Source organism: Opisthorchis viverrini, assembly GCF_000715545.1.
Source record: "Opisthorchis viverrini unplaced genomic scaffold opera_v5_202, whole genome shotgun sequence".
NCBI lineage: Eukaryota > Metazoa > Platyhelminthes > Trematoda > Opisthorchiida > Opisthorchiidae > Opisthorchis > Opisthorchis viverrini.
The window spans coordinates 600,834-623,590 of NW_008751858.1; the positions used below are offsets into that span (position 1 = coordinate 600,834).

The window sequence follows — 22,757 nt, forward strand, 5'->3', positions numbered from 1 at the left end:
GCTGATATGAACACATCAAACAAAAATACGCACACAGCACCAACTGTCTGATTTTATGCGTCTACTCTGGCCCCGACTCCTGTTCTCTAGGGCGCTGCACTTTTCAGGTTCGCCGCGATCATGTTATTCACCCACAACTTTAAAGTTTGCGACCCAGGAAGGTAATTTGTAATGTCAGCACCTCGTGGGCCTGTTTTCCTAAAAAGAAGGATTATTTTGACTACTTCTTTGCACCCAGTGTTGGCCCACTTGGGCACGCTGGAACCCTGAGATGTCGGTCCCAGACTTTCGAAAGTCCTCTGGTGCTAGTTTGTTCCCAGTTAGAGGTCCAAAAATACCATGACAGATCTGAACTAGCCAGAAGACTTTGTCGAATTGAGAAATTCCGGGTTGGCCCTTGGAAACAGTCAACCTAAAATAAAACAGTTGGCTAACCCATTAGGTCTAACTAAGCTCAGATTTTTCTAATTCGAAAAACTGAATGTCGCGATGCCTGCACCGATCTCCTCACATAATTTGTGAACAGAACAATGATGAAATGACAGTCAGCTTTTGTAAAGGCAAGGCAGCTGACCTAATGTATTTCCTGCATTACTTTATTGGGAGGCAGAAACATTCAGACTACTGAGATATTTGTGCTTTATTGATCTTCGCTCTATCAACATCACCCACTCTCTTTCCTTCAGATTACACCCGATACGAACAGAACGGTGAGGCATCTGATACGAGCAGCAAGCAAAACCAGATGCTACCCATCTACTGCTCCATCATGGGGTTTATCATAGTCTTTCTGCTCTTGTACGTGGTCTACAAGTTGTGGAAACAAAGAGAGGCCATGACGAACGCCAAACTCTGTGAAGTCTACACATCAAGTGGCTATAGTACGGTCAAGCTACCGGTGAATTCGACTCAGATGGACTCCGTGTTAAACGGTCCCTGTGGTGGTGACGGTGGCGGCGCCGCCGATCACGTGAAATCGGAACACATCAGTCGACTAACTACTAAGCATCTGTGTGGCACAAATCGGCAACAGGAACGGGATCCGTTGATAGCCAATTTCGAAACAGGCGCCAGTGAATTGAGTAAGCATGTTCCCATAATTTTCATCCACAGTCTTGATGAACCCATACACTGTTATTGGTTATTTGCTTGACTGACTCTCCGTCTGAAATGGCTTAGCAGAGAGTATCAAAACAGTAATGTGTTTAAAATAGCTGGACATGCTTAGCGAAAACCATCCTTGGGACCAAGAACTTCTTCAATGAGAAAATCAACTACCAGATAAATATCGGCGATAAGTGACAGGAGAGTAAGAAGTACTAGTGAAACAGTTTAGGCTATATTCATACTACTTATAAGTACGATGAAAACTTTTCGACAACCCACTGTAGGTTTCGCCCTTCATGGGGCTCATCAGGTAAGCGCAGTACTGGATTTTCTGTCAATACAATATTGCGGTCAACATTCAGTTTTAAAGTAAGTTAGTGTTAACGGGAGACCGAAACAAATCCCAGCTGAACCTCTCATTTCTGATATTCTTCAACAAAATATGCTGCACAAAATCAGGCTTATGACACGATACTCGATATATTGGAGCATATTTTCTTGACATAACATGCTGCTCATAGGGCTATTGAAAACTCCGTTGACAGCCTGTTACCCATTGCTCCCTGTTGGGGCTCACCCAGTGTGTCTAGTCCTCCAATCTCCGTCAACCGCATTCCTTGATTGAACGGATGTTGCGATAAGCAGGCATTTTGCAAATCCGGTGGCAACCCGCTTACTCGAGAGATTCACCGAGCTCGTGAAAATTCCGAAACGTTTGCAACCTTTTGTTCAACAAAAACGTAGCAAAAACCATCAAAGAAATACACTTCATCAGTAGCTGTGGTTGAGATTAACGATCCAGAGTAGAGTGGCAGTTTGCTTTAAGTTTGATGGACAGGCAAGTAGATAATGAGCCATGTAACCAGAATGAATAAGGTGTCGAGTTCAGCCACTGCAATTAATTGCATAACGGAGATCTCTGCAGTCAGCTCGAGGGCACTGAATAAGACAATAATAAGGTTGATTTCTTATTGAGAATATCGTTGTACTAAGTTGGTGGAGTCAATGGGTCGATTCTGCACCGTACCACAAAGTTATTGAGATCCTGGTTTCGCAGATGCTGTCAAAATCCTAGCCCAAATATTCGGTGAGCAAAGTTCCTTGTTCAATATTCGTTATCAGTGTCTCAAGATTACCAAAAGGGATACTGAGGATTCCGTCACCTATGCCGGTGTGGTCAACAGAGAATGCGAGCGCTCTCAGCTCAGCCCCATGACCGAGGATCAATTGCATGCTGTAACACCCTCACCAATTACAAAGAATGCAGTAATTACAATACAAATTAAGTGTGGAAACAATTGTAGGCACGGAGACGGGGACTAACAAGTAAACAATACAGGTGAACACATGGACCACAGTTTTGAACCAGCCAAGTTGGTCTGCGGTTATTTGCATCCAAATCGGATGCCAACTAAAACGGGTCGAACCTGAAGGATAACGCGTTATCATGGGTTGATTTCATGCCACCTGCCTACTACTGGAACGTCACTCATCTGGGACGCAGCTAACGGGTAGCATCGGCTGTTACCCCGCACAGTTAAACATTGTGCTGGATTCCAGCAGCAACGCCTTTATTGCACAATGTATTTCCGGGAATTGAATGCAAATCCAATTATCGTACGAGGTTTTTTTTAATGTTCTAAGCACAGACCATGCCGCCGGAGAATCCCTTTAAACAGTGTTCTGTTTTTACATCTGAATCGTCAACAGTAGTCTAACTTAAGACTAAACAAACAGGCTGGGGATTGAAGGGGACCATACTGTCTGTTATAATAAAGTAAGATAATATATAATGCACATTAAGACAACCGTTCATGCCGTTAAATTTATTACAATATTCGTGAAGAAGTGCTGACTTCGATATGGCCTTCGGTGTTTCGATCAAACAATTGTTCGGTTGACAAGTTCTGCTGACCACTTCTAACCACACAAGCACGAAATCGATAAAAGGAAATCGTATTTTGATTTTGCGACTCACGAACTGGGGCAATCACATCACTTAAGCACAAGATCATTCAGTGTGAACAACAGTAGAGCCGAGGCTTGTTCAATCCTGTAGAAACTCCGACTAGTTAGGATGTTTATTCTCCCGACTGTTAACTCGATAGTCACTCCCGTCTTTTCAGGTTCTTGGTTCCCCGACCACTGAGCTATTCTAATCTTCCCCTTAGGTTATCTGGAGATTCAGTTGGGCACACTCCAACGTGATGTCCTCGGAATGATCTGCTTCCAACTGTCGCGGAGCGGATGGCGCGAAATGGCCACAAATATGGGTAGGTTTCCTTTGGATAAACACAGTTCTCGTCTCTCTATACCGTAGACGTGGTAATGGGATTTGAATAGCACCTGCTCATTTAGGAGAAAACTTCATGTTTTATGTCAGGCTCACCCTATCGTAAAATTTGTTTGATACAGCTGCATCTCTGAAGGCCTGGAATTAAGGGAACAATGCATGTTTTTGTTTGAATATTATGTGTTACGGTCATATCTCTTTACTGAGCTCAAGTATTGAAAGCAGTCAAAGCCCGAATCCGTAACCGAGATCTGGGAGCTGTCGATCGTACTGGAACTTTCTTCCTTTTTGGAGTGCACCCGGCAGACATAGGTGAATCAAACAGCTGATCCTTTAGTTGACAATTTCGGGTAGCTCTTCGGATCATGAGTCTGTTGACCGGTGAATTGAATTTGGACCAATTTGGACCAAGATTCACATCAAAAGCCAATCCACTTGCTGTGCAAACTGGGTGGGGGGCAATGGTATGGATGATAACGGCCTGTATCCATGAACCAAATGGTCACTTGGGAATCCACTTACGTTCACCTGGTGAACCTTGGTAAATACGAAAGCGCTTATATGGCCGAACCTTTCGGTACCCGAGCACTTGTTTCCCTGATGAGAATCCCAAACCATTGACTTCGCGAGGGCTCATGGCCAATCAGGCAGTATAATCTAATGATTCGCGAGAGTCAGATGATTTTATGAAAAAAAATCGGCCCGCTAGAACACGAGTCACGCATGAAACACTACCATATCAGTTAAAGTTGGTTCGCAGTACAAAAGTTCGCCACGTTATATAGCTGACTTCATTCACAGAAACCCAGCTGTTTAGAGAACGATTAGTTTCATATAAAGCCCAGCCACGGTATAAATGTGAGGTTTGTTTCTGTCCCTATTTATTATCTCATTTGTGTTTGGTGGTGATATTTCGTGATACTACTAACTGACACCAACTGGAGTGCAACTGTGCTCTTAAGCTAACCGCTAAATTCCTTATCCCGCCTTCCTAACAGACATCCCTATCACTTCTCTCCTCGGACCGAGTGCAAATGACTCTGAGTTTGCTACGCAGTTGGCGCAGGCGGCTCAGGAAGCAAAACATCTCATCCTAAAAGAGTCTACTACTCAAAATTCCCCTGACGAGGATACAGTAAAGGCCAGCGCTCGGCTGCTAGCCAAATTGTGTCAGCAGCCGACGGCAAACGTCAGAGTACTGCTCACAGAACTCGAACGTATTAATAGAAGTGATATAATCGCATTTATTTCAGACCAACTGACAAAAGTCACACCCTCACCGGCAATTCCAATCTCCTCCTGGTCAGCGTCAAAGGATCCACGTGTATAAGGTCATCCGGGAACAACGTCCCATCTTTCTCCGTACTGTACATACATGCGTCCGTCATTGGTACAAATGGACCATTCTACAATTCACCAGTACTGTGAATATTTTCGGTTTCTTTTCAATGACAGGCCAAAAGGTCTCCATAGAAATTATCTACATGTATAATTTATAAGAAAACTGCGGCGTTATCCCTTGTCTGCATCACACAACGTTTGAACCCTGAAAGGCAAAAGCAACTTACTCTGCGTTCTCAACTCAGCCACTAACAATCCACCTGGATCGCCCATTCAAAACAGACAAGAGCAGTCACCGGTGATTTTTTGCTCAGAGCGACTAAGTGCGAAATCAGTAATAGAGACCCTTGTTCTTGCTGTTTTTTTGGAAGGGTATACATTTCAGGTTCATTACCTGAATCTTTCTTTTGTGCGCTCACTGAACTTTCTCAAGAAGAAAAGATGGGACACCTGTACATTACTTCCATACTGATTTTGAGCAGTTTCTAACTCCTAACTTAGGTCACACAAAAGTTGCTTTGTGCATCCAAAATGAAACATTTTAGCCACTTGTGTCACCCTCTCAGTTATGGTTTCATCCATACATCTTTTTCCGAGTGTTACAATTTTTGAACTACTCACTAGTAGGCAGATGGTGGTGTTAAATAGGTCGCTCAGGCTTCAAGGCAAAGGAGACCTCACATGCACCTGGTGTACGGACATTGGGTGTACAGATAGGTAAAGGGTATAAGGCAATATATCCGAAGATAAGAGAACTGAAGCTGAGGCAAGCAAAGCAAGAAGGTGCTGGTTCAGGTCGGCACACAGCCCAGGGGCCGGGCCAAATTGGGCACTGCCGAATAGTGATTGATTGTGGTTCGCATTGATTAGAGCTGAATTGTTGTGAAGTGAAGGCCGCTGGTACGTCTTGAGACGCAGCTGGTTTAAGGTATTTATCGAAAGCCTTTTTGTAAAGTATCAGAAAGCTTCGTCTTGTGGCAGAAAACCGTCGAACATTTATGTAAAAACGTTAGTTGGATGAGAAGAGATGAGTCGTAGTATGATAGCTGTGCATGGTTGGCGAAGCGAAAAAAAATGACGTCGAGGAGAAGGAGTTACTATAAAATTCACTAAGGCTGACTGAAACGCGGTATATCTCGACGCATGTGGCAACTAAAGTGAGGGAATCGCCTGCTAGGCCATCGCTCCAGGTTACTAATTCCATCCTGTGTTTGCCGCAAGCAACCAGAAGTGAGATGAACACAACCAGTCACATCCTGTGTGTGAAGGCCTAATGTGTACAGATGGATAGAGACAGTTGCTCGGTGAATACTAGCACGAGATGAAGTTTGACGAGAAATTCAGCTACTCACGTATGTGGACTGGATTCGACCGGACCAGACATCATGTGAGACGTCTAACCACCGCAGTTTGTCTGTTCCTTCCCGCGGGCTTCAGAACTCTCGGCTATTAAGGTGTGAAACCACTGAACGCAAAGTCCGCAGTCTGAGGCTAACCCCCCGTTTTTGAGCGCTCTTGTCTCGAATAAGGCAACCCAGTAATATCTCAATCCTCGTGCATCCTAGTTGTACGGCAGCCATGCACTGTAGCGGTGTAGCGGCTCAACGCCTGTCACTTTCTCCTTTTTCATTCCTGCCAGTGCATATCGAACAAGTGAAGGTGAGCCAAACAATGCTTGAATGATTCAATCCTCATACAATGTGTACAGATATAGGTGTTGCTCGGGCACTGTCAACGAGACGGAAGCTACATTACCAGTAGTCAATTACGGAAACTCTACGTCCTACCTTCTTGGCCTATGTATTTCGATGAGCAGTTTTGGAACACACGTAAGGACTTCTTGCTTATAAACTCCATGATATCACAATGAAACCCGACAAGAATATTTCGACATTCAGTAGATATTTCATCCTGTCAGTGAAGTCAATTTATGCGGAAAAGCTGAGAAAATACTGCGCGGCTGTTTCATACTGGGTCGCCAATCTGTTACCTCTGACCTCAAGCTATTTTATTGGAGGGGGTTTGTGTGACCTTGGTCCAACACTGTCTCGAGCTGTCTGGCTTTGATACAAGGCTGTGATGCGCTGCATATTGAGGGGACTTTGTCTCTCTAGTCAGCATCTAGTAGAGCTGAGGGCCTCAGTAGGTTTCGAGTATTCAGTGGTTACTTTCAGGAATCCCACCTTCCTGATGACTCCTTTTGGCCGTTCAACGTAAGATTGTTGACGCGGACCAAGTTGTAAGGGTTCCACCCTTCTTCTATGCGATCGGTACGGCGTCTCGGTTGCAGCAATGGATCTGTCTTGGGCGGTACACATGAAGCAATGACTATAGGTGCTTGTCTTGGGAGATCAAACGTTTCAAGCAGCAGGTTGAGGTTTGGTAAATGTCTTTCCGCTTTTGGGATCGGGCAATTAGTCGGCCATAACTGATTGACATGTCGTTTCCATATCAGTGATCCCACCTGGACATTATAGATCACCTTACCGATTATTTTGAAAACGACTCTAACAGTCCATCTTCGATGCCCGGGGCTATAGTTCCTCACAAGCACACGGTTTCCAGGTCGGAATGTTTACTTCCCTCCTAACAGTGTTGCTGAGCATATATTTTCGATTGACAATGTTGAAAGATTCAAGCGATCCATCCAGTCTATACCTAGGAGATTAAGCTTAAAAGCAGCAAGATAGACAGTACCACAATCACGGTGGCCTGCTTTATTCATCTCACAATCGAATTTACCGAGTAGTTGAAGCTTACCACCTGAAGCATTGTTTGTCTGAGTTTCGGTGACCCGATATCCCCCAGTTGCGGCGGGAAACAATCGCATTATCGGAAGCCGTGTCGAGCTGCCATCGAATCGCGCTTCCTTTTGCTCTGATTGTAACGTACTTACGACGACCATCGATCTGGTTATCTAATTTCGAAAATACTGCGTTGAAACGAGGTTCTGATTCGTTCCGTCTACTTCGTGACCTCCGGGTTTGGCTGCGTCTTTGGATAGCTTTCCGCGTCCGGCACTGGCTTTCCTTGTGCTCACGTCGATTGCTTTTCACACCGACATAACCGCACAAAATGATACTCGCCGCACTACCAGCATGCTAAATGGGGCTTTGCTCAGGTTCTCTTTAGAAATAAGGTCGATTGACGACGAAATCTAACGATCTTTCCTAAATGTAAGTATTACTACATGGAAGATATATTGGAATCCGTCAAAGCAATTAGAATTCCAGGGTTTAAGTTGAACAGGCGGTACTCGAAGGCGAAAAATTTGGTTCCTCTTTTGATGAGCAAAGTTGTCCCCCATAAATTCTGGACCCCCCTTAAGGCACTGTACGCCAACTCCCGCGGACGTGTGAAGGTCTTACTGGAAGCTCTCGGCTGAGTTCACCACATCAAGTAGTGCCAAACAGGTGTCAAAGCAGCCTCTAATGCCTGTGGGGTCGAACTGCCCTTGGGACTTCCGCTTACAGATATCAAGTACGCAAACGACATAGCCCGTTGGGGGCACATCGACTAAACTGTCTGTCGTGAAGAGATACACGATGGTTAGTTTGCTCCATTTTTCTAATCAGCAAGTGCCTGAAAAATAGGTGTTGCCCAATCTATGGGTTTCCTCACATTCATTTATTATAAGAAATAACTTCTAGAAAGAGGGAAGTTTTTGTTGAGGATGAACGGATAGTCCTATTTAGGGACACGTTCAGTCTGTTTCTTGCGTCAGCGTCATGAACATCGTCAGAGATCTCAACATCGTTGTGATGATTCCGATGAGACCCAGTGATATCATGAACGTCCAGTCATACGGTCGTGTTGAAGAAATAGCTGCAGCGAAGGTAGACCAGCCACGCTCCATCCGCAGGAACACAGAAACAAAACGGACTCACCAGACGGTACTTCAGATGATGGAGTAAAGTTGTGGGCCTTATGGGGCTGACCACAATCACCCTCTCTTGCTGCGACTCTTTACAAGAACGCACCAGTTTTAGTTGCCAAATTCTGTCATAAATGTACCCAGTTCTAGTCGCTACTGTTTAAATAATAATTCAACTCGAATCTTTCTGTCACAATAAAGTTGAGATAAAGGTAACACTAAAAAGCAATCACCTAACTTGCTTTATGGAACCAGTTGAACTAGAACAACTGCGTTTACCGAGTACCGTCGGCATCTCCTTTTGTTACATTTTTGTTCGATTAGTTCTCTCTCACACCTGGTTGACAGCGCCGTTTACGTTAGTGTCCTTAGAACTGTTCGTCGATCTCCGAATGATTTTCCACAGACATTCGTCCATTCAAAGTCTTCTCCCTTTTCTTAGCTTTGTCCTTCGCGGTTGAGACAAATCAGTGAACTTACTGACCGGAAGATTAACTGTTCTAACTTATTTCCGTCATATCTACCCCCCCCCCCCGGGTCTAGGCTGGGGCAGCCTGGCAGTAGCTCAGCCCTCGTACTCTTTCGGGTGACATGACAGCCATATACTGAGTGCCCTATTAGCGCGGGTACTCCTAAACTGATTTCTAAGGTATGATGCTTGGGTTACTACCACGCAACTGTCTTCTGCCTGGAGCTGAGTCCTCGCGTCCTCATGTTTTCACACAAGATATAGTTTCACACATGCACTTCAATTTTCACCTCAGGTGTTTTGAATAGTTTTTGTGTTGCGTGAAGCAACTCATCGCTATACTCCTGACCGCCTCTGAGAGAAGGGCTTCGAAATCCACCTGTTTACGGCCTATTCAACAATAGCTATTCAACAATCAGCTTCGTCTTATGTTCGTCCTACAGAGGTGAACGTATCTATGGACGGACGTGGTGGCTCACTTGCCTGCCAACGTGGCCTGCTACGGTGAGGCATTAACAATTGGCTTGTAAGATCAGCTGCAACGAAATCTCATTGTATGAGAGTATTCGCAAGTGCAAGGTAACTATTGTGGGAGGTCTGGCTTTTGGGCTGACTGTTTACGAATGCTGATGCGCCTCAAACATCAGTGGGTACATGTGTCTTAAATTATCGTTAGCATGTGAAAGTGTCTTGAATTCGTCGCACTTATCTTGGTAATTGGTGATTTGGTACACAAGATCGATCGAATACTTGAGAAGAGAATTTTTCGAATCCGTACTTGGTTGAAAAAGCTGAAAGCATTCAGATTGTCCATTGATGACAGTATTGTATGCACAGTGCATCAGTACAGCAATGCACTATGGAGGTTGGTTAGTAAATCGATCACACTCACTGGACCGGTATATGCATGTAGACTTTTTTGGAAGCGCAATCCAACCCATTTTCGACAAAGTCGTATCAAGATATTTCCGGATCAAAACCAAACTTCGGTTCGGTAGGGGGCTGATTACCGGCTCAACTTCTGTCTGACAGTTGACGAACACCTCATGTTCTTGAAGTCGCGCTGTCTTCTCATCATCCATCTGAAGAAAAAATCGGAGAAATTTGACATATGCATGTTACGCTGAACTTTCACAATGATTTCATTCCGTCTGATATATCTGCATCGTTCTATCGCCAACTGGGCTGTCTTCAGGACCGTCCCATAGTTCAGTGCCTCGCTTTTTCAAGCACGATTATGTTTTGGTTTGGTGTTTCACGTCGACTTCAGCTGGAGAGACATCAGGGACCTTTAGAGCTATTTCACTCAACTTCTGATTGACCATCATTCTGTTGTGATGAGGTTAATTGTGTGGATATGTGAAGTCCCATTTCTAAAATTTCCGGACGATACAGTCAAAAAGCCTCATTTCACATTTGACTCATTCAGTTCGAAAAAATGACAAAAATCTGCATATAACTCGTTCAGTCTCTTTACTCGCTTTTAGTTTGTCTGCAAGCCTTGTTGCGTTCGAGGGGTTTGCTTAGTCTGGTTAAAATAACCATAGAGAAATGGTTGGTTCACGTTTTTCCTAGTGTTCTAGTGTCCAACCAGAGGTAGCAGTTCTAAGGAAATGGGGAATTTAGCCTGTATCATCCACTAAAACTTCAAGTCTGTTAAACAGGACAAAATCGGCTGGAGTTCCATTTGAAATGGTTTAATCTTAGCTACGTAAATTGAGTGACTACCTAAACTGAGGTTATCTAAGTGTGGTTTGAGTGCACATGAAAACATATCCCACTTTTCAAAAAACGATACCATTTGATGTCATTGAAGAAATTATCCAGTGTTTTGGCTTTCTTTGAAATTCACATCCAATCACTTTCCGAAGATCCATTTCTTAAGCATCCATGAGAAACAACACCAAGCGCATTATCCTGATGAGCTGTCGGGACTGAGTATGGTCGTGGCGTTTCAAAGAAATAGAGGTTTGTCCTTGAGGAAAGTTAAGAAACCTTCCAGTAGATATTGTAAAGGATTCCTGAAGAATGAACAATTCTTTTCCAGAGGAATATGTTTCCTACTTTCCTTCGTCTAGTTAAAGAGGACCCACCTGTAAGACCAGAGCAGATCACTTATAGTCAGTCTTACTATGTGGTCTCCTCAGATGACGACAATTGCACTACCATTCGCAGGGAGAAACCCTCTGTCCACTTTGTACGCGTATGTGCTTATTGGCTCGACTAGGTTCGCACAATTTCAGTCTAGTGGCTGTGGCACAGCAGGCTACTGACTTCAAATTACCGGGCTTTGGAGAGTGACCTACATTCCACTGTGATTGAGTGTGGCGAGCACACACAATGTTCGGTTGACCTCAATGCACGAGCTACTATTTCGGGTAACTATGAATCGGATCACATATCGACAGCTTAATACACATGTTGTTTTGTTCTACTTGGCTGACAGCACCGCACGAGGGACAAAATTTATCAACCTAGTCGATTATTCTGCCGTGAATCGTGTATAACAGGTTCATTGATTGCAGCCACGAAAGTTTCGTCGATCGAAAAATGGAAGTGGTGGGAAGTGGTGCCCGCGCCCCAGAGGTGACTGGCCTATAGACAAAATGTCATAATTAGTCTGGTGAAATGGGGAATTCGGGAGAAAGTGAATGCAATAAACTTTTCGTAAGCATGTCACTCATTTGGCCGTGTCCATCAGCATCACTCAGTAACATTTTCCTGAGGTCATCATCCAGGGGTGCAACAGTTTTTAATCCGAACGATTCTACTGGTTAAAGCTTTTGTTTTCTGTTGTCAGACCATGGACTATGCGTGCTTCAGTCATGGCCTCGCAAAATCTCCGTGCGCAGTGGCTTGACTAGTCTAACATGTCCTGGACTACCCCTCTCCTGAATCGATCTGATCTACTTCATAATTATTAATCCAACATTCTCAACACAGGAGGTGTTCAAACATCAGTTTATCAGCTTGCCTCGGGGATCCATAAACAGACAGATATTTCTGCCAAAATTTGCATCCTCTTCTTGACAAGTGGACTAAAGTGTGGAGTGGGCACATTCTTCACTTCACAGGCTCCACACCCATGGTTTACAAATGAGGATTGGTGCAAACTTTCCTCCACAAAGCTAAAATCTCATGTACAGATGAACTGTCAGAAGTAGAGGACTTTCTGAAACAGATCATCATAGCAAACCTTGAAAAAGCCACCGATCAGAGAGACAACTACAAACACAGGTTCGTCCATCGATGTTGATATCTTATTGAGACGGGTCATCTGTAACGCTCGTGTGTTCCTATTCGAACCCAAGTTTTCTAGCATTTTGTGACCGCATACTGATCAACATAGGATGTTTGGCCTCGGTCACTCATAAAGCTTTCATCAGAAACAGGTACTGATCTTAACACCCCTCGTAAAACAACGTCGTTTTCCCCACTCTTCACTGCTATACTTCCGTCACTGGTGAAAGCACATCAACTGTTGGTATATAGAAGTTATTTCTTCACCCTCTTAATGAAATGAATAAACGGGACTCATTGTGTCCGCATCGACTTTCTCACCATTTCACCATATTTAGTCAATGAATTTAGTAAAAAAAGACACTTTGAGTGATATGGCACTTCTCTAAAGGTTGATGAAACTTCTTGAGGCTGAGTGGTTAGCCGGATAGAATAGGGAAAAATTTTGAGTGTTTGTTATTTAAACCCGACCTTTACGTTGATTGAACGACTGAGTGACAGTCCACAGTTCTCACCGACCCTATGAGTGGTAATCAGCCGTATCCCAACATCTCGCCGGGTATTGTTCTCCAATTTACTGTCATTTGATTGGCTCCTTTGATGAGGACAGAGAAAAGTCGAAAAACGTCTCGTCGTCATTTGTTTTACTTCGATTCGAACCAACTGAATCTGATATTTTCCGAAGTGCAGCTGAAGTCGCAGTTGAAACAGTATTTGTTCCAAACAAAGTGGTGTAGAGCCTGGTTGAGCGATCCTCAAATAAGTGATCTGTCCGTGGAATACCGGAGTTAGACCAGTCATAGGCGCTCCGAATATGAAGGGAAAACATGGGTGGGCTACGCGCCCTTGTATAATGTTTTATGGTTATAAAATCGAAGGCAGTTAAATGCACAATTTCGCTCTTGCAATCCAAGCGTTGCCAAAATATTTCGGCTACAATGCAACTGTTTTTAACGGTCAAACACTGGCAGAACTATTCAAAGCAGTGCGCAAACAAATGAGGTGGGATATGCGCCAGGGCATAATATCTACACACCTTCAGGGTCGGTACTATGGTTCCATCTTATGAAGTTTCTAAGTTTTTCTTCAAGATGAAAGACTGTTCACAGGACACAGGAGCCCAGGGTCTAATGAATCGATGCTATGACACCAAGAGGTAGACAGCATGCATCCAACGGACAGTATACGACCTTGGCTACCAACGGGTGTAATATGTGTGCATGTTCGCCTTTCACTATACCGATAAAACTTCACATTCCTGGTTCGTTTGGCCTCCGAATTATTGAGCACCATGGGGGTTGGGCCATGGGCCATCCTAAAGTACGACAATAGCTGACCCACATTTATTCGGCACCTAAAGTTTCATGTACAGATATCTGAGAAAACACTGTCCACCCTGGTAGGTTTTCTAATTCCAAGTGCGACACGCCCGTCACAGGCTAGGACGTCCGTCTAACCAATCATGGTGGATCATAGAGACATGCTGAGTTCTATTTTTGGCAACCGTGTCTGTCTAACCTACACTCCGAAGTATATATTCGAGCTGCGTGCCCGTCACTGAATCAGTCATGGTTGAGGACCTAATAAGGTAAGTTAATGCTATATCATTGAACTCGCTTTCTGTACTGTGTATTCTAGCTAGTGTCTAGAATTTACTAATTGACTTGTGAAATGATTCAAGCGTTCGTTTTACTGATAGACAGTTCTAATTGAATGGTGGTATTGGAGCGGTAAAGATGGTTGCGAAGCATAGTTCTAGAACTTCCCCCAGGATACCCAGTTGTTAACTCTGGTCATGCAGCGCACCAATCGGTGAAGGTGGACATTATGTAACTTGTTCCGAACAGCAAACGGCAGGGCATACTCCATTCAAAAAATGTCAAAAAATTTTGCGGGTTCGTCCAGCTGCTACGATCCGCCTGGAGGGCCATTTCCGTCTGGATTTTATTTCTACTGCATTTAGTATTTGTATTCAGGGAACGTTAAGTTTTATGTGCATCAAGAGTTAAGTGTTACTGACTAACAATGCACTGGAAATCTTTAATTTCATAAGATCGCTTAATGATTTCACTCAAAAGTTGAACTGCTCCCATGAAACTACGTGTTATTGACCTTTTAAGAAAAGTCCGTTTTACACAACGAAATACTTCTAGTCCAGCCTCAGGTTATTTCTGCAGAGGGAGAGAGATGTATCGCGGAATGGAACTCCCTTGCACTCCACTCCACACGTGCTACAACATTGCACCTGATACGGTGGAATCAGGAGGTCGAATAAGTTTCAGTGATTTCACCGGGGTACGGTGCAGTACTATATCTCATCATCGAATGGGGGTGTATTCTAAGTTGCCCAACTGGAACGTGGAGTCAGTATGTAGGTAAACTGTCGAAAGACACTTGACAGAAGAAGGATTTTGAACAGCCAATTCAGTCGGTGTTTCTGTCAATTCCGCTAATTGTGTGCGTCCTCTGAGCCGGCACTCAGCTCCGACAGTGACAGGTGATGTTTCGTAATGGTCAGCGTAAATGCCTCTAAATCGACTCGTATGCAAAAGCCCTCAATAAGGAGAGCAGCAAACACTCACGGAGGCCCACCGAGAAATCGATTTGGATTTTTCAAACAGCAGTTTACGAGGTTATGCACTCAAGGATAGCGTGAACTTTGTTAGTAGACCTTGCGATCTGCCTCACATTGGTGCTAGCATCCCGAATTTGTCGGTAGCATTGTCATTTGGCAGCAACTAGTGTTGATTCCTTTCTCCTACCTTTTATATTGTACAACGCGATTCCCCTTTTTTTGTTATTTTGGTCTGTGCCCATACCACCCTTGTTGTTTTTGACCTGAACATAAACCGTTCTTTGACCTTGTCGTCGGACGTGTCGTTTAAGTTCACACGTGGTTTCGCTAGCTTGTAAACAAGTGGCTCCGAGTCGGCGTGGACTTTGAGACCCGTTAGGAATTAGCAGTTTCTAAACCGGTGTATAGAAGCCGGCATAGTCTCACGATTTGAGGTTTGTAAAGCTTTATCATTTTATTATTGTACTTATAGTACCGCATTTGTAGATAAACCTCCATTTGAAAGAATTGGCTTTTGGGGTTTTGCGCGTAACTCGACGTGGTTCAACAGATTGCTGGAATCAATCTATAACTAGGTTGTTCTTGATTAGCAGACCATCTTTGTTTTAAATAGGTTCTTGCTTGATACAGCTGCCTCACATGTCCCTCTCTCTCTCTTGTCCTTTGCTTGTATACAGTCGAAGACAATGGGAGCGACTAGTAGCGACCGGAGGCTACTACTCCTATGACAATTTTACCACGTCTGCTAAAAAGTGGCAAAAACAGGGATTTCTCAACTATGGGACTATTGAGGACAAACGGCGCGAACTGGCTGCGTTTTTGGCCAATGCCGCGCACGAGACGGGAAGCTTCCAATACATTGAAGAATGCGTCAAGTCAGCTTATGTAGAACCAAATCAAGAGTACCCCGCAAAACCCGGACGTCGTTACTACGGCCGAGGACCGCTACAGCTCACCTGGAATTACAATTATGGCCCCTTCAGTGAGCATCACTATGGGGATAAGCATAAACTGTTGGATGACCCAGATAAAGTGGCAGAAAGTGGAAGTCTGGGGTTCAGTTCAGCCATATGGTTTTGGATGACACAGCCGACATCTTCTCGTTCCGCTCACCGAGGGATTTATAAAGATCTGTGTGCCCACAAGAAATGGGGGTTCGGACGCACCATTATGGCAATCAACGGCGGTTTGGAGGGCGACAAATCCGAGGACGAAGACAGTCGAGTTAGACAGAGGATCTCGTTCTACCGTCAGTTCGCCAGCACGCTTAAGGTGATAATAGGTCAAAATGGCGAACAACTGGATACAAAGTCCATGAAATCATGAAGTTACTAAGTTTACTGTTAACTCCAGTTGATTTTCATTTACAGCGTGAAATGCTGAATAAACATAATTTACTGACTTTTCCGAAAGGGAGACTTCGGACTGTGTTGGTGTGCAAAATATTTCCGATAAACTTGTACGATTCAACGAGTTTACAGCTTTCGGAATCGGCTTTTCTAGGGATATGAATCCAGTTGATATCAGGACGAAGAATGCAGTTAAATAGCAATAGAAGTACGTTTCTGTCTATCGTTGCCAGAGGATTTTTCCAGAACTTGAGCCAGTACTCAAATAGCTTCTTAATCATCCATACTTTCCTATTGGGTACTTAATTCGTGAGTCAGAAGGCACTGTTACTAATACAATAAGTCATCAAAATTGAAAAACTGCGATTCACGACCATTGCCTACCACCAAACGGGTAAGGGTTTAAGACTTATGAAACTACGTTGGAGTTCGGCCTGATTCACGATTATCCACGAGACCTTGGCCCGTTCTTCGGATCTACCAACCAGTTCGGACGACAGAACTTGTTGCCCATTTATTCTTTAGACAGGACTAAGACCGTCAGCGATGTCTTGAAGAGCTTCACTACTGTCTAAATCAGGATCAAATTGGTTCCCATTGGTTGCGTACTACCTAGCGAGGAATATCGCTCTGTGCACTGTAAAACTGAGGACGTCTCCTGAATTTACTGTGGAGTTATCCTAGGAACGTCTACCACAATGAATCAAAGAAAAAGCGCTGACTGAGGTCATGCGAAACAAAAAAATCTTTCGGATGTTATAACTTCATGTCGCCTTGACTTTTGAGCCAGTAAAAATTGGTTTTAATTCCAGACGAACCGACGTATTAATAATAATAATCGTTCAACTGCAGTACGCTTTTGGTGACCAGCTGCCACACCTGTCGAAGGGGGGCGAGATGGCCCAAGTGGTTAGACCGCGAATTTACTGACCGGAACGTCCGCGGCTCGAACCCGGCCTCTGTCTTCCGACTTCCCCTGTCTAGGTTTGGGCAACCTGGCAGTATCTCAGCCCTCGTGTTTCCTTCGGATGGCATGGCAGCTAGGCACCGGAAGGGTGCTACAGCTGAACTACACTTCAGTCACCTGCCGAAGGAAGCACGAGGGCTGAGATACTAGCAGGTTGCCGAAGCCTAGACATGAGCAGTGGAGACATCGAGGTTGGATTCGAGCCACGGACCTTCAGATCAGTCGGCAGGTTCGTGCTTTAATCACCTAGCTATCTGAAACTTATGTATGTATGGTGAGGTATACTCACCAAACCCTGAAGGGAGACAACCACCGTTTCCGAAACTCAGAACGATCAGGTTATTGCACACCATGTTACCATAACCAGCTGATGTAGCGTAGATGCAAGTACTCGGTAGGCCGGTCCGGCTAACGTCCTCATTGGTGCCGATATGCCGTTGTGCCCAAAACGACCGAACTAGACGTCAGTCGATCTCTGACCTTATGTAGTTAAGTAAGGGATACCAATGTTTTAGGGTTCTCGAAGGGTACTTCGTAGATAGAAAACACAAGTACCACAACAGACGCACTTAGGTGACCCAACAAACTGGTTAGTTAACAAGGCCCAAATACGCTGACGCGCCCGTAGGATGAGGTATATTTTTCACGTCTGGAAGGAACAACCTCTCAAGTGACTAGTTTTACCAGACCTCTTGAATACTCTTGGGACCCACCCAAGAGGAAACCCAGGGGGATTCTCTAGATAGCACTTGCGAGTTACCAGTTGTTGATTAATCGTCGGAATACGAGGTGCGACCAGGATGTTGTACTCCAAGGAGATTGTTGTCGAGTCATTTGAGCGTATATGCAGCCTTATGCCGATCGGATGGAATCGAAACTGACGGCCTCAAAAGGAGGAAATCAACGGCCGGTTGTCCAAATGTTCCATCGAGGTTAACGGAATAATAGCGTTTGATGGCTAAACTAGGTCCCGAAAACAAAAAAACATGAATTTTTTCGTGGATGAAATGGCTCTCCAGGGTAAAGATCCCAAATAAAAAACCTTCCTGTTGGCAGCGAGGAAGGCATTACAAGCGCCGATTCCCCTAAGCGGGAAAACCATAAGAAGAGGTCGCTAATTACCTGGTTGAAGCCAGCTTGTTCGACAGTGTCATTCATTCACCTCTCAATAGCTCGCCATTTCGCCAGTATTGTGCATTATTGTACGTATACACCTGGTAACACTTGCAACACACAAATTGACACCTATGTTGCCACCGCAATGGTACGGTTACCGACGCATGCCACGATGACTGCATTTTTACATTTCAGGAACAGAGTATGAACAAACATGGAGGTAAGAAGAGTCACGTGTCCCAGAGAGCCGCATAGTATGGGCCAGCACAACAGCAGAACTGTGATAGCAAAGGTTACAGTGTGTCACTATTGAATCTAAATTGGCAGCTTGATATCCTCATTCTTTATCCACATACCCAGTACGCTCGTTTGACTGGTCCTCCTCCTCCTGTCCTGAAGCAATCACTTTGACGAGTTCACACAAGGGGAAGCACTGGTGTCGCTCTTATTAGAGGGCACCAGTAGTGCATTTCCTTAGTCGTGCCGGGGTTTGGACTGTGGACTTCTGAAATGCGAGGCAAGCGTCTTACCACTACTGCACCAGCACACACTGTACATACACGCATAATCACACGAACGTGTTAACTTTCGAGAAATGTAACTGGTTTGTTCAACGCCCGAGTGAAGATCCAGTATGTTCTGCCGACGATCCCTAATAAGAGCGAAACTCGAGTCCAGTGCTTCTCCTCTTTGGTGTGGACTCACCATAGTAACTGTACCAGAACAGGAAGACGGTGATGTGGATGTAAATTCTGCAGGCACCGCAACCACACACAACTTACTTCTCCATTCACCTAGCCGCTCCGCCTGTGCGCTGATTGTTCGCTGTGTCACGACCTTCGTATCCGCTATTCGCCTTGCCACATTGACAGCTTCGCGATACAATCCTGCGCTGGCATAGGCGCGTGTCAATGCATCTACTTATCCATCCACGCTCGTGCCTCAGCCTGTTCTGCCGTGATATCTACGCGGTCTCACTATAAATCGGAATCAAGAAATTGACCCTGGAAAGGACAACCACAACCCAGACCACCAGCCAACCAGGCCGTTTGCTGTGTGCGGACTGTAAAGCAGCACTGTGCCGAACAGAGACAGAGTGTGCACCTAATGTTGACGCCACGAACGTTAACAATTGAAGCTTGCCACGAACTTTTGCTTATTTGTATGTAAATAGACTTTTAAACCCAATAGTCTTTTGATAGTGTCAGGTTTACATATAACCCAAAGTCCTCTATCGGGAACACAACACTGGCTTGATGAAGTGTGATACGATATTGGCTTTTGAGCCTGATCACATCAGACTTGTGCTGGCATCAGTCAAACATTGGATCAATCAGCAAACAGATAACTCACAACCATGATAGCCTGTTTCTCTCGGAAATCATGCTACCGATGTGGTGACAGGGAACTGTGTATAGTAGAAGAGCCTCAAGGCCAAGCACAAAGGAATACGCAATTTTGAACTCCGTATGAAAACATGGAACCTCAGCAGATGCCAGCATCTCATTTAACAAGGGAGGTTCCGAACGGATCAACGTGGGTCAGGCAATTTTACAGCTCCGAGTGAAACCAGCAAACACCACGATGTAGACGAATGATATCTCACGAATTCCATGAGATTTACGAGTGACAAAAAACAAACAGCCTTGACAACCTGCTTGTGTTGACACTTCTTCCAAAGGCGGAAAACCTACACGTCGGTATTTGTCATTTGACTACTTAGTCCAGGGTACAGAGCATATTCCATCATAATTAGGGGAGCTAGTAGTTTGAACCCTGAAATTCTGTTTTAGTTAGTCTACGTATAAAAGTGTGGTCAAAGGAAGTTCCACCAGCTACATGCATCTGTCTATCCGGATAGACGCTATGGCCCAAATGATCCGATTATTGCAACAAACGCTGATAAGGCGACTGAAATCACGCCTATGAAGAGCCAGGTTAGAAGAGTATGAGAGCCGTTGAAGCACAACCGGAAAAATAATTCATTTATTATTGCACTGCATCGGGATTATTGGCGGGAAAGTAGAAAAGTTTCATTGTATTCTGGAAGATTTGCTCTGCAAGTTCATCCGCTGGCAACGACTTTACAGCGGCCACAACCTCTAACACCTGAACGATGTTAGCCGGTTCGTTTCGGCCTTTGACCATGCAGGATGCATCCCATCGATCTGATTTCCGTGTAGGGTGATGCGTTGAGATGTACTTGTATCCTAGTAGGAAATGACGATCACTAAATGACTGCGAGGTGATCTACCGGCATGTGTAGGACGTATTTCACACCATGGAGCATCCGTCTCTAGCAGAATGCGGTCCACTGGGATCGACTTTAGAACCTGCCTCCAAAATGAAAAACAACAACAACTGAGCGACGAGATAGAAAGCGAACAAACAACATGTTTGAAAAAAGCTATAAACAATGCTAAACAGTCTGCAGTAGCCTCCTCCAATAGAGGACACCCGTAGGACCTGGTCAAGATTGTCCCTTCTGGGAGAAAATTCCTATTCAGGGAGATCAACCAGATCACCAGCCTCATGTGAAAATAGAATGGCTCTAAAATCAAACATCTAATCTCGTAAAAAACACGCTCGTTTGGTCCGTGCTACTCTGCCCTTATTTGAGTCTCCGCATAATGGTCAGTAAACACGGAACGCTACGAGGGGCCTGAAATCCCGAAGCTTTTCCCGGAAACTGAGGCAACCACTGCTCGACTTCCTATGTCTGCTATTGCTGGTGGTTCCATCTTCCACTAAGCTGTTTAAGTGGCCATCACCATATTTGCTGTAACGTGAAACATGGGAAACCTAAATTCCGAAGGGAACTGGTGTTAGCGTGTCAGTCAGTTGTCACCCTATGTGGTCGGATGCAATCCAATGAATCGTAAGTCGGCTCTCGCATCGCAGTCATGCCAGCTCATGAAGTGCACCGTCCGGGTTCCACACTGAGTGAGACTAGGCCCAAGTATTGGAATCTCGGAACATTTCCAACCTATATATATATATATATATATATATATTGACATGGTAGTCAGATTTGAGTGTTGTAATGGTCCTTTGGGCTATACTGGCCGAAACTTCGTTTTTTGAGGTTCATCTATACCAGGAACTCAGAAGGGGAGTAACCAGATAATGGCAACTCCCCGTACTACCAGTAATCGTAATATGAGGTAGTCTGGGGCCAACGTCGTACTGTTTTCTGCGATGGGATTGTGAAGACAGTAAGGTGTTTCTTCCAGACAACCAACTTGTTCATGTGTATGGAAGCAGCGGTGCTATCTTTCCCCGAGAAAGGACGGATTAGGAAAGGTCTGCCACGAAAACCTCACACTCCGATCACCCAGTGGTTGTAAAACCAAGGAGTCTGATGCTGCACAAAAAAAACCTGTCGTGAGCAACCGCGTTATGAACCACACAATTATTTCACACTTCCTGTGGCAAGCAAACCTCCCAGAACTAAGTGGGTCAGATTGTTGAGTCCCTCAACAACAACTGCCCCGCGGTCCGGACATTTGAAGCGCAGGGTCGGGGAAGGGTGTCCAAAACCTTACATTCTTCCACTGTCTCGTGGGTCGATTCAGTCTACCGTATTGCTTCATGACAACATCCCTCCTTTAAACGTATGCCAAAATTCTTCTACGGACACCTCCAGTCCTCACACTCCAACACAAATGGGCATATGAAAGTCGAAGGAGAGTATTCTGCTGAGCTGATAACCAAAAGTGGCGTCCATAGGGACTGTCATCAGCTACCGTCCTTCAACTTCGTAGTAAAAAGGCTGCGTGATGTATATTGTACCTCTAGCGTGAAGCCTCTTTCCGGGGAAGACGGTGAAGAATTGGGGTATTTAGAAGACAGTGCAACACTTGGTTCAGACTCTTTTCAGATACAAAGTACATTAAATAATCTACATCATGTTGCCATGAAATCTGACACGTGTTTTGTGCCCTCGAAGTGCGAAGCGCTAATACAAGACTGGGCAACTGCACCACCAAAGTTGACCATGGTATCAGAACCTAATGGACAGATTTACAAATCTGGGTACTTGTATCATGTCGGATAGCCGCGTTTCTGGGAAAGTGGATGTCATGATCACCAGAGCTCGCTGTGCTTTGCTTCAAATTAAGCGCCTCTGTAACCAACGTGAGATTAGCTAGGCGGTAAGAGGCAGGATCTGCAGCGCGGTAGTGCGTCCACTGTCGCTTTACGGTTGTGAATCCTAGCGGATCGGGGTTAAAGATAAGAGAAGGTTGTTTGCATATGACCATGGCATGAGCTGTTATGTCACGGGCTACATTAGGCCATACATTGGTCATCATCATCATCAACGACAGCATGACATCAGTGTTCAACACCAATGCTTCACTGCCGTACAGCCATGACTTATTTGAAAGCCTTATTGTAAAGAAAAGAATAAAGGTGGATGGGGGAG

At 44.8% G+C, this 22,757-nt stretch overlaps 2 protein-coding genes across 2 annotated transcripts in view; one reads left to right on the forward strand and one right to left on the reverse strand.

Moving 5' to 3' along the window:
• Window positions 1-5,339, forward strand: part of T265_08108 (hypothetical protein) — a gene marked incomplete at both ends in the record, with an annotated part of 70,071 nt that extends 64,732 nt beyond the window's left edge. The window contains 3 exons of the mRNA XM_009173815.1: window positions 687-1,082; window positions 3,279-3,380; window positions 4,399-5,339. Of these exons, the coding sequence (XP_009172079.1) occupies window positions 687-1,082; window positions 3,279-3,380; window positions 4,399-4,730 (830 nt within the window). The remainder of the gene's footprint in view (window positions 1-686; window positions 1,083-3,278; window positions 3,381-4,398) is intronic.
• Window positions 5,340-20,321: 14,982 nt separating this feature from the next.
• The window catches only part of T265_14476 (hypothetical protein), a gene marked incomplete at both ends in the record, with an annotated part of 7,161 nt that continues 4,725 nt past the window's right edge, over window positions 20,322-22,757 (reverse strand). Inside the window, 2 exons of the mRNA XM_009173825.1 lie at window positions 20,322-20,541; window positions 20,586-20,664. Of these exons, the coding sequence (XP_009172089.1) occupies window positions 20,324-20,541; window positions 20,586-20,664 (297 nt within the window). The remainder of the gene's footprint in view (window positions 20,542-20,585; window positions 20,665-22,757) is intronic.